The sequence below is a fragment of the Larus michahellis genome, chromosome 5 (assembly GCF_964199755.1).
Source record: "Larus michahellis chromosome 5, bLarMic1.1, whole genome shotgun sequence".
Lineage (NCBI taxonomy): Eukaryota > Metazoa > Chordata > Aves > Charadriiformes > Laridae > Larus > Larus michahellis.
This window is the reverse complement of record NC_133900.1, coordinates 61,361,532-61,373,702: the sequence shown is the minus strand read 5'-3', so window position 1 is coordinate 61,373,702 and position 12,171 is coordinate 61,361,532. Positions and strand designations below refer to the sequence as shown.

General features: G+C 56.6%; 1 protein-coding gene across 1 annotated transcript; it reads left to right on the top strand.

Annotated features, from left to right (window-relative positions):
* The first annotated feature begins 7,497 nt into the window (after window positions 1-7,497).
* On the top strand, window positions 7,498-10,474 carry NKX3-2 (NK3 homeobox 2). Its single transcript, XM_074589087.1, has 2 exons — window positions 7,498-8,103; window positions 8,530-10,474. Exons 1-2 carry the CDS (start codon window positions 7,701-7,703, stop codon window positions 9,003-9,005), a joined length of 879 nt encoding a protein of 292 aa, XP_074445188.1. The 5' UTR covers window positions 7,498-7,700; the 3' UTR covers window positions 9,006-10,474.
* Window positions 10,475-12,171: the final 1,697 nt, after the last annotated feature.

The window sequence follows — 12,171 nt, the reverse complement described above, 5'->3', positions numbered from 1 at the left end:
TTTTGTTGTGAAAAAGCTCCTGGAGAAGTAAAAGGACTTTCTTGGTTTCCCAAGGGATTCATAACCGACATTTTGTCTACCCGCAGGTCTGGTCCCTCTCACATCGCAAGAGTTTTCCACTGCGTCGCTGGAGTCCTTTAGTACTGGAGACTTCTTCAACCACCTCATTTACTCTCATTCATGTAATGAGTAAGGTGCAAACTGCCTTTGTCATATTACACATTTTTATTCTTTGTCATCTACCTTAATACTTTTTTTTCTTCCGTTAGGTAAATCCCAAAATGTGTCTGGCTAATAAATTATAGAAATAGCTAATTCTACGACAGAAATACCCTGAGAACGCAGTCAGGCTGTGCTCCCCTCAACACCATAAAAATGCTCAGGAGGAGACAACCCATAAACCAGAATCTAAATTTAGGCAAAGACAACACTAACGAAGATGGGAATTCTGAGAAGAGAGAATGAGTGTCATAAGGACAAGACAGGGTGCATATTTGCGTTCGTCCATAACTGACATGTTCAAAGTCTCTATTCTCTAAGATACACACAGAAAATATGAACAATATCGGTATTGCCTGCAGACAGCCTGTGTCATGTTCGCTAATTTTCAGGCAGCCAATTAAATTTGCACTTGAACTGAACAAAACAGGGTCACTGATTTATTTGTGAAGTTTATGTAAGTATTTGTATTCTCGCTGAGCAAGCCAAAAGAATTAGTGATTTAATGTAAAAGCTGCGTTCAGATAAATGTGTAGTCTCTGTATATACAAAATCATTGCCAGTGGAAACAACTCACAAAGTGAACCTGCTAATTGCCCTAACTTCATAAAGCCAACACTGGATCCAAGGCCTCCACGCTCAAATAGCTTGGCTTGGCTGCTCCACCATGGGCTATCGGGCATGGATTGCGGCAAGGCCAACGCCGTGGCCGTGTAAGGCGGCTGCAGGGCTGGACTCCCCTGTCACACAGCAGGTAGAGCTGGGGGGCTCGTTTTCCACCAGAGGTGTCAAAAAGCTCTCAGAGAGGCTGGGGTCCCTTCAGAGAACGGAGCTACCATGGAACGAGGTTCTCGGTCTAACCTGCCTGGCTTCCCTCTCTCCTCAGTGGAGGGATGGCGCCCAGGGACCAGACCAACCACCCTCTGCAATTACCTGGTGCACTCACACCTCTGATTTCTCCTCAGGCACATGAAATTAATCGCACAGGCCTGGATCCAAAACAGGACGGACATACCGCGATTCTCATCTCTGCAACACGTCCCGTTTGAGGCAGCTGAGTCCAGTATTGGAGCTCCCGAGTCAGATCTTCTTCTCCGAGCAGGCACCCTGACAGCCAGCACCGCACACAAGAGGCTGCCCAAAAAATGCACAGAAAAGCCACATCCTGTCTCCACAGTTTGGGCTTCCTATTCAGTGTGAGGAGGATGCGAAACAAATGAGTCCTTGATCTCAAGTTCTGAAATTTTTGAGTAATCGGTGATCTGTGTACATCTATAACGGATAAGTCCCAAACACTTCCAGGTATTACTTTTGATGGGCATCTGCTCCTGATACAAATAATAAAGAGACAGAAAAATTAATGTAAAATGACTCTTGGCTTGCTATCAATAAAGATGTGTCTCTTAGACAAAGATGTGAAATCACTTTATAAATGTAAACAGCCCCTGAGAGGCCGGCAGGCTTACTTGATTTACTGAAGCGTCAGAAGCAATAAAAATATTTAAATGTTACCCCAATGTAGCCACTGATTTAATTACCAAGTTAGTCCATCATACATGAAAAGTGAGCTCGACTATTTCAAACACAAAGTGGGAGAGGTTATTATTACTTATTTATAGATTGAGGAGCAATGGTAAAGGAAACCTGGACTTCATATGATGTTGGACCAAATAAACATCAAGTGATTAATCTGTGCAATGGGTGTTCTTAAAAGCCTAGAGACTTGCACACAGCAAACACGTCTACTGTAATATGTCGAATATTTATTAAAATGTTCTGGTAAATAATAAGGAAAAATTCAGAACAAGTAGATGGACCAGATACTGTGTGGATGACACACATATATGACTTGGGCATAAATAATTCGACCTGCTTCCAGTTCAATTTTTCTACCAGAGAAATAAATAGGCTACCTTCCCCCCCCCTTTTAAATTGCTTGCGAAAGATAAAAAGCCAAATGCAGGGGCTAAATATCACAATATTTATTTCACAGAAAATATAAAAAGCTTTAATTAATGACTCTGAGATGCATCTGGCCATTTGGATATGATGGTTTGCTTTTTATTAGTAAATCAAGTTAATCTTGTCCAGGTTGTCCATTTCTATCCTACAGATAAATATGTCAGAAGATGAGGAATATATAGCCCTTTACTGGGCTAGCAGAAAGCCTAGCATAAAAATAAGGAAAGAGTCGAAGAGAAGATTTATCCCAAAAGACGGTCTCGCCGGAGCATGGTCGCAGGATGGGGCTCTCGGTGCGTATGCAGCTGGTGGCCTCCTGGCACCAAGCGGAGGAAACGAACGTACATCCTCACCCTTTTTCAGGGGCATGGTGATGAGATAGTCCATATGGCTTTTCCTTTTCAGGGTCTTGCAAGGAGGAATAATTCAGGAGAAAAACTGCCTTGCACTGAAACGGTAGTTTTGGTAGTTTTGCCCTTGGTGCTCTGCATGGTGCTCTGCATCCTCACTTTGTATTGTAAGGATGAAGCAACAAGAAGGACGTTTGGGTTGGTTTTCCCCAAAACAGCAGCTCTGAGCGATAAAACTGGGCCAAATCACGTCACCACATATACCCAACCAGCAAGATTCAAGCTTTCCTTTCAGTTTGGCTGTAAACTCTTATAGGAGTGTTTGTGTTTGAGCCTCCCAGCCTTAAAGGACACGGGCTTTTCCCCATATAAGGAGTATGAGCAGAGAAGGGGATTGCAAGCCAGCTATTAAAACCCATTGAGCTAATTTGCTAAGAGGTTGTCAAGTTAGTAAGAATAAAGTTCTCATTGTCACCATCATATTTGCACATTCTCCAAGTTTAATATTCAGTTGGATTCTAAAAATCATTCAGATTTTGCTCTTAATTGTAGTCGGTATATCCTTCTCTCACAGCAGTCCAGGAGCATCTTACAGCTGACACCCCAGCAACAACCCAGGATCCTGACGCCAACTGCAAACAAGCAGTTTGAACGCTGAGTGTGGCAGCAGTTCGTGAGGTCCCTCGTGAAGTGCATGCAGAAATCCTGCTAGGAACTTGTTTTAGAGATGCACAGCAGTCACCTACTGTGTAGCTACAGTTACATTTGCTGGGAAATAAATTCTTATTATTTAAGAAATAGAGTCACAAGTTGTTCAAAAGCAGGTGACCTGACATTTTCATGCAAAACCAGCAAGTTGTCCAGGATGCGTTTATGTGCCTTTGAAGCACAGCCAGGGAGGAGCAGAGCCAAGGTAAAAACCGTGAACCAATTCTTCCCCGTCACCAACAAGGGATTAAAATTCCTTGTAGGAAGAAGCACTGTTTGTACCATCACCATCTTCCACCAAAGCCCCTGGAAGACCCAGCAGGAAACTGGAAGTATTTGCATCGCTCTGTGTATATCAGGAGGCAAACTAGGAACAAGTCTGGCGAGACAGCTTCTGTCTAGGAAAAAAAATATCACCTCTAATTAGGTATGGCAAAGGTATTACCTACCACCATGCAGGCTTTGGGAAGTGCTTGCCGAGAGGGCTACAGAGCGGGGTAGTCCTGGGCCATGAAACTCTTTGTCCTGCCTCAGAGCCAAGTCGGGACAGAAGTGGGACCGAGCTACCCTGGCTCTGCCCCGAGAGCTGGTGCGTGCAGGCTACATCACTAATTAATTTCCCATACTGGGCAAACCCGGCCCTAAAGGAAAGGTTATAACATTTCCTTGTGCAAGCTACGGCCACCCAGGGGACCATCTGGGTGGTTTTATACAACATTATATATTGTATAAAAAGCGTGTGTTCCTTACAAAGGCTTTTTTTTTTTTTTTTTTAAGGTTTTGCTGCCGCCTTCGTGTATGTGCGTGCCGTCTTTCACATCTTTATCTGATGCTTTCATGCAGGACACATCCTTCCCTCTTTCATCGCCCCATGCACGGTACGCGGTGCTTCTGTGAGCGAGTTTCCTCACACCTGGAAAGAAGAACCTCCCGGATGGCTGCAAGAAGCCGCCTCACGCTGCATCCAGGCAGGCTCCGCTCCCGCTCCCCCAGCCCGCACCGTGCTTTGTCACTGGATACTGGGACAGGGCACTGGTGTCCCCACACGGGGTGGCCTTGTCCCGTCTCACCCCGGTCCCCGATGTCCCCACGGAGCCGCTGGGCGCCCATGGCCGGGCAGTGCGGCTGGGACGCCTCTAGATGGGGCAGCCCGGCCGCCGGCCCCGCCGCCGGCAACGGGAGAGCGAGGGGCGCCCGCCGGCCTCCTCCGCGGGGTCTCGGGTAAACAGCGGGCACGGGGGGGGGCGGTTCTCCGGTGGGCGCAGGGAGAGGCAATTACGGGGCACGGCGGGGTGTGGGGTTTCCCCCGCTGCAATACACGGCTGTAAAACGGAGGATCCGACACAAAATGTGGGGTTTGGCTGCTGCCAAACCTCGGGGAACAGGGGCGTGCGGAGCCCTTATCAGGGCGTGGGGGCAAGGGGGAGATCGTGCCGACATCCCCGTTTCAGGCGCTGCCCAGCCCACCCCGCTGCTCCCGCCCTCTCCCCCCACCCCCACCCCGAGCCTTTTCCCGCGAGGAGGGTTTGCTCCCAGTTTCCGCCACCCGCCCCCCCCCCCCCGCCACGTTCGGAGGGGGCCCTGTGCCCGCCGTGCCCGGGGAGCCCTTGCCCCCCGGTGCTGCCCCGGCCGCGGGCGACCGGGAGCCGGCTGCGAGCCCTCCAACTCGGGCGGCCAGCGCGGAGCGGTGCCGGGCCGCCGCTCTACCCCCCGTCCCCATCCCTCCCTCCTTCCCTCCCTCCCGCTGCCCGTCTCCCCCGGCGGGGCTGGAGGGCGGGTGCGGCGGGACCACCCAGCCAGCCCCCGGCCGCCCCAGCCTCGGGACCGCCGGCCCGGCTCGGCCTCCCTCCGCCGCTCCCCTGCGCCTTACCCCCGCTGCTGCTCCCTTCTCCTGCCGGCCTCCTCCCCAGGCATTTCCTCTCCCAAACACTAGTTTTTCTGGTGGGGAAGAGGGCGCAGAGATCGCCCCGGGAGGCGGGATAGGGGGAGAGAAAAGAGAGGGGAAAAAGAAAAAAAAAAAAAAAAGAAAAAAAAAGGAGAAACTAAAAAAAAGAAAAGGAGGTGGTAGGGAGGGAGCTGGGTAAATTAGCAAAGAATTACAGCCATTGTAAACTAACCGCAGGTATTTCCAAGAGCTTGGAGGCGAAATTCTGTAAATCAGGGGCTTCGTGGGCTGGAAACTGCCTGTGCCGGAGCTTGGAGGGAGGCTGCACCGGGGGGAGCGCCTCTTCCTCCCCCCCAGCCCCAAAGCAGCCGCCCGTCTGCCTCCTGCCCGGCTCTCTGCCGCACCTGAGCAGAGCCCGGAAAAAGAAGCGCCCTGCGGATCGCTGCCCCGGCCGGTCCTGCCCGGAGCTGCCCGTCTCCGCCGTGCCCGCGGCCCCGCTCCGGCCGTCAGCCCCCAGCCCGTCTCCCGCGACCCGCACCTCCAGCCGTTCCCCTGGGAAGCGCGGAGCCCTTCCTCCCTGCCCGCGTCTCCATCCACTCTTCTCCTCTGATCCCTCGCCCAAAATTTCATCTCTCGGCTGTTTAGCACCCCTCAAAATGCCCGCGCAGGGCACCCTTCCTGCACCTCCTGTACGTCTCCTCGTAAGTGTGTTTCTCGCAGCTTCCCCTCAAGCCTCTTATTCCCCTCCAGCTCTTAAAAAAAAAATAAAATTAAAAAAAAAATCCCTTTTGGATATTTCCTGAGTGTACCGTGGCACCGAAGTCTCGGGTAGCAGAAGCGATGGCTTTCCCGGGAACTACCCGGGTGGGAGAAAGAGATAAAAAGTGAGCCCAAGCGAGGTGAGTAAAACGGGCTGAATTCGTTCAAAGGGATAAAGCCTGTTCTCGTGCAGTCACGCAAAGGTGCTCTCCGCCTTCGTGCTGCGTATGAAAACGGGATTGTTTATTTTATTAATTTATTTTAGGAGTAAGAACGATGACTGAAAACATTTATTTCGTGCCGGAGTCGTTGACAATCAATTATCGTGGCTTCGTGGTCTACTGCAAACTGGAGCTCGTCCCTGCGGGATCAAGTAAGGAAACGTTGGAGGTGGCCGCGACGCCCGTGCAGAAGCAGGTTAACACCCTGGGAATTCGGCTCACGAAGCAAAGCCGAATTTGGGGCTATCATTTTGATATCCCCTGGCTCGTTGCGTTGCCGACTGTCCCCAGCACCAAAAAAAAAAAAAAAAATCAAGGTCGTGAAGCGCTGGCATTTCATTTCTCGTGTACCTGCTCCATAACCCTCGCCGGGATTTTTTCCGTTGGCTCTGGGAATGCCACTAACGTCTGAAATAAAGACAAGGACGGTGCTTGGGAGCGCATTGTTGTTTTGGCAACGAGTCGCCTTTACACGATTCACGTGCGTGCAATAGTTTCCGAAAGCTTCTTGCTCAGGGCCATTTTCTTTCAGGGAAAGGATCGTTTCGAGGAAAGCAGTCTCTGATCTGCGAGGAGCTGCGGTCTTTAAAAGTCCCCGGTGGGCCGAAAGACCGTCCCTAATATAAAACCGGCCGCGCTTTCAAACAAACGGAGCGGTGAAAAGCCCATTTTCCACAACCAGACGAGGCTATTCCGCGTTTTCGACCTCCCCACTCGAGGTTATTCCGCGTTTGTCACCCACGGGGCGAGGGGCCGGCGGCGTGATATTTCCTGAGGCTCTCTCCCCGCCGGAGCCCACCACCCGTCGCCCCCGGCAGACCCGCTTCCCACGGGATCTTCCCGGCAGCGGCACCGCATCCAGCCTGCGCCCTTATCCCCCCGCCTCCCCCACCACTATCCCCCGCCGGTACCGGAGCCTTCCCCGCCGCCGGGCTGCAAAGAGGGAAAAACACCCTGGGACTGTTATCCTTTGCTCTCCGGGTGGGAAACAGAGAGGTGACACGGGGGGGGGTGACCGGTGTGGGGGGTGACACGGGGGGGGTGACACGGGGGGGTGACCCGCTGTGGGGGGTGACACGGGGGGCTGACCCAGTGTGGGGGGTGACACGGGGGGGTGACACGGTGTTGGGGGTGACGCGGCGCAGCCCCGCGGTTCGTAAGAGGTTAAGGCGCGTGGCGCCCCGCGGAGGCGCATCGCCCCGTGGCGGCGGGCAGCAGCCAATCATCGGGCGGGCCGCGCGGGGGCGGGCCAATAGGAAGGCGCGGGGGCGGTGCTGTCAGAGGCGGCGGTGAGGGATGACAGGGCCGCCGGCAGAAAAGGGCGAGGGGCGGGCAGGGGCGGGACAGAGCGGGGCGGAGGCGCTGCAGGGAGGGACCGGCGGTGCCCGGCCGAGCGCGGCGCGGCGCGGCGCAGCGCGGCGGCCCCGGCCCTATGGGCGGGCGGGCCGGCGGCGCAGAGAGGCTGCCCCCCGCTGGCGCCCGCCCTCCCGGCGGCAGAGAAGGGGCCGGCACCGGCGCGGCCGCGGCCGGCGATGCGGTCGCCCAGCTGAAAGGCGCGGCGCGGTACCGCTGCTCGCCCGCCGCCGCCGGCGGGACATGGCCGTCCGCAGCGGCAACGCCCTGACGCCTTTCTCCATCCAGGCCATCCTTAACAAGAAGGAGGAGCGCGCCCGCCACACGGCGGGGCGGCCGGGGCCGGCCGGCGGCTGGCGGCTGTGCGGAGCCGCCTCCGAGGGCCCGCCGCTGTCTTCGCCCGCCGTCGCCGCCCGCGCCCCGGCCCCGCGGACGCCGGCGGGCTGGGACTCGGACTCGGCGCACAGCGAGGACCCCGAAGGCGAGCGGCGCTCCGAGGAGGAGGGAGCCGGCGGCAGCGCCCGCCCCGCCGAAGCCACGGGCGGGGGGCGGCCGGCGGCGGAGGAGGAGGCAGCGCAGCCCCCGGAGGCGGCGGAGCGGGACGCCGCCGGCCTCAGTGACAGCGAGATGTCGGCCGCCGTCTCAGGTACGGGCGGCCCCGGCGGCGGCCCCTCCGCGCCCGCGCGGGGAGGGCGGGGAGGGTCCCGGTGTGTGTGTGGGGGGGGGGGCTGAGAACGGGAGACGGTCGGGGCTCTTCGCTGGTCTCCGCGGGGCGGTGCGACGGGCGGTTCCAAGGGAAAAAAGCCCCCAAAACGCGTCCCGCGGGGCGAACGGGAAGAGCCCTTTGCCAGGCTGAGCCCGCAGACCAGGGCGGCGATCGGAGGTTCGAGGAGGGCGAGAAATCCCGTCGGCGGCGCGGGCAGCGGCTCGGCGGGGCCTCCGCCCGCCCTGTCGCTGCAGGCGGGCGGCAAGGAGCGCGCCCGGCCGCCGGGGCGGGTGCGGGGGCGCGGGGGGAAGGCGGGTGTCCCGGTGGCTGCCGGCCCTGACCGCCGTGCTCTCGCCCTGCCCGCAGATCGCAGCCCCCCGGAGGAGGAGGACGGAGCGGGCAAGTGCGGGAAGCTGCTGCCGGGGGAGGAGGAGGCGGCGGCGCCGAAGCCGCGGAAGAAGCGCTCCCGCGCAGCCTTTTCCCACGCGCAGGTCTTCGAGCTGGAGCGGCGCTTCAACCACCAGCGGTACCTGTCGGGGCCCGAGCGGGCCGACCTGGCCGCCTCCCTGAAGCTGACCGAGACGCAGGTGAAGATCTGGTTCCAGAACCGGCGCTACAAGACCAAGCGGCGGCAGATGGCCGCCGACCTGCTGGCCGCCGCCCCCGCCGCCAAGAAGGTGGCCGTCAAGGTGCTGGTGCGCGACGACCAGAGACAGTACCACCCCGGCGAGGTGCTGCGGCCCCCCTCGCTGCTCTCCCTCCAGCCCTCCTACTACTACCCCTACTACTGCCTGCCCGGGTGGGCTCTCTCCACCTGCGCTGCAGCCGCCGGCACACAGTGAGGGGCACACACACATCCCTCCCCAGCCCCCCCACCACACACACTGGCAGCCAGGAAACCCATCTCCCCTCTGCCACCCCCCATCTGTCCATCCATCCATTCATCCAGCTTCTTAAATCCAGAGCCCCAGCTGCAGCTCTCAGTGCCTCGGACAGTATTTATTATTATTTTATTGTTATTTTTATTATTAATATTATTTGGATGGTTCCTCACCCTCTCCTCTTCCAACGTAGGACTTCTTGGCCACCCCCGCCCTGACCCTCACCCCGTCCCCACCCTGCCAGCCGAGGACTCTCGCGATTTGGCACGACTAGTTCATGGTATCCATGTTGTCAGTGTATTTGGTGTAGACTTTTTTGTTTGTTTGTTTTATTTCGCTTCGGATTGGTAGAGACTCGATCTTGTGTGGGAGAGAGAGGAAAAAAAAAAGAGAGGAAAAAAAAAACCAACAAAAAAACAACAACCAACCCTCAAAACCAAATGCAGCTCAAAACTCAAAAGAGGAGATCAAGGACTCCCTCGGTGGATTGTAAGGAAGATTATTTTTGACGTCTGTTTGAGTCCTTGCTCTTCCAACTCGTTGCGAACTAAGTGTGCCTTGTATGGTGCTGAATGTAAGGAAGCCTCTTTCAGATCCCCCCTGCTCTTATTGCCCATGTTATTCCTGTACTCCATGATCCCTGGCAAAGGATAAATATGTCACAAAAGGGTGAGACTTACATTGAAACTCCAGACTTCTTCTTTTCCTTTTTTCCTGAGATCTTTCCGTGTTCGGGGAGGGAGGAGTTATGGATTTTTCGCACTTTCCAGTTGTATTAAAGTTGTTGTTATTATTTTTATATTCAATGTGAATATTTCTAGTCAGACTTTTTAAGAAATCGATGTAACGGGAAATTTTAATACCATCAGTGCCTTTTATAGTTCTTCTGCAGACCTCTCCTTCAGGGGCGGGGGTTTCTGATCTCAGCAATGTAATTACAGTCTCTTTCTTTCAAGGTAACCATTGCTTTTTTTTTTTTTTCTCCCTTTTTTTTTCTCCTCTCCCTTTCTCTTTTAATGGCACTGTGCACTCAATTAGATTATTTACTTCAAATGAATTGTGAATGTTTGTAAGCTACCCGCTGTACTTTTTTTTTTTTTTTAATTTATAAACTTTAGTTTAACACTTAGCTCTGCTGCTTGTGTTGTTTCTGAGAGTGGACACGCGTTTCCCCGGCGACTTTTTCCTTGCAGCAAACTTCGGGCTGTAGTTCAGACCACGTCCCTCCTTTTCCCACTCGCAGGGAGGCTGGCGGTGGCTCTGGTGGCAGCTGGCAGCGATGGGGATGGCGGGGCCTGGCGGAGGTCTCGGTCCCCGGGGCCTCTCTGGCCGTGGGTTTCCTCCGTGGGAAGCGGAGGGGGCGAAGGGGCTCGGGCCGGGCGCCTGAAGGAGCTGCGTCCAGGCTGGAGCGGTCCCCTGGAGAGCCGGGATCGCTGGTTTAATGCACTCAGGAGCCGCGCGGGCATCGAGTGGGTTTTCCCGGGCGAGGAGCGGTCTCGCCGTGCGGGCCGGCACGGGCGGCCCGGCAGCGTAGGTTCCACGGGCCGTGTCGGTTTAAAACCTTGGCAGCTCCCGGGGAAAGTGCGTGGGTCAGCGGGCTGTTTTCTCTCGGCGGGAGGCCGGCGGGGAGGCCGGGGCCGCGGGAAGGGGCTTCGCAGTCCTCGGCGAAAGGGCGAGGCCGTCTGTATCCCGACACAGCCGCGATAGCCGCTTGGGGCAGCCTCCCGCTTTGGACCGAATCCCCCTCCGAGCCTCCGCGGCGAGCCCGGGCCCTCGGCGCGGTGCTGGCAGCGCATCCCCGCCGTCCTCCCCCGTCCCCCGGCCGTCCCCGCGGGGCCAGCGCTGCCAGGCGGGGCGGACAACTCCACCCGGGGGGGCCCAGGGCCGGGCAACGGCGCTCAGAGGGACCGGCGGTGGCTGCGGTAGTTTCTCCACGCCGGTGGAGCCCTGCCCGAGCCCTTCTCGCAGGCGGCCGCGATGCCTGGGCGCCGCCGATTCTCCATCGCCGCCGGCTTCTTTCCTTCCCCGCTGGGTCGCACGGGCTTCCCTCCGGCTCCCGAGCACGGAGTGGCTCGTAGGAAGCCCTTGCTGCCCCGTCGCCCCGCTGTCGTGGTCCCTGCGAGCCGTCCCAAGAGGCAGCCGCGCTGTTTCCTCGTCACCCGCCTCGCCCCGGTCCCCAGCCCCCGGTGAGATGCTCCCAGGCTGGCACCCTCGGCGGAGGGCAGGGGGGCGGCGGCGGCTCCCGGGGACTGCCCCGGCCTTACCGCGGGCTCGGGGCGAGCTCTCCGCTCCCAGAGCCGTCAGGGCACCGCGGGGAAAATGCTTTGGGTTGGGGTTTGTTCCGCCGGGCGGGTCGGCAATGCTGCCGGTGAAAGGAGCGCTCCAGAGGTAGCGGTCCTGGAGAGAAGGGTCCTCGGTAGAGCAGACCTTGGCGGATGCGGGAGGACTAACATTCATTAGGCCCGATCCTGAAACGCTTTTTCTTTTTTTCTTTCTTCTTTTTTTTTTTTCTTTTTCCTTTAAACTATTTCCTTCCGCCTTTCCCACCGCTTTCCCTCTTGGGAAAATGAAGGTTTTGGATGGCAGGAGCAGTGCCCCATGCACTTGGGAAGGTGAAGAGAAGCCCCTGCTACCCCGCAGACAGCTCGGTTTGTTCCTTTTCTTGCCCCGGGGGATGTTTCTCTGTCTGCAGCCCCGTGTCTGCCTTACAACCCCATACAAGATATAGAGCTGCTGATTCCCATCCCAGCTTCCATGGGACGCTTTACACCAGCGGGGGTTTGGCCCCGGCGGGGATTCGGAGGCAAGGCGGCGGGGGTGGCTTTCGGCGAAGCTGGTTATGGTTCCTATCGGGCTCCCTGTCGGAGAAAGAGGATTATTTCGAAGCCTTCTTTTTTTTTTTTTCTTTTTCCTTTTTTCTTTTTCCCGCTGGACACCGTGTTTTATTATTTTGCTTCATGCTCGCTGACGGATGTAGCGCTGTAGGGAACCGCCTGATATGAAAAGAAAGCGTCGGTCATTAGAGCTTCCCCGGGGTTCCCCGGCTTGTAACACTGGGTAACATACGCGGGATAGAGCGTATTTTTCTTTGAATCCGATAAAACTAAGATACATTTTACTCGAGACA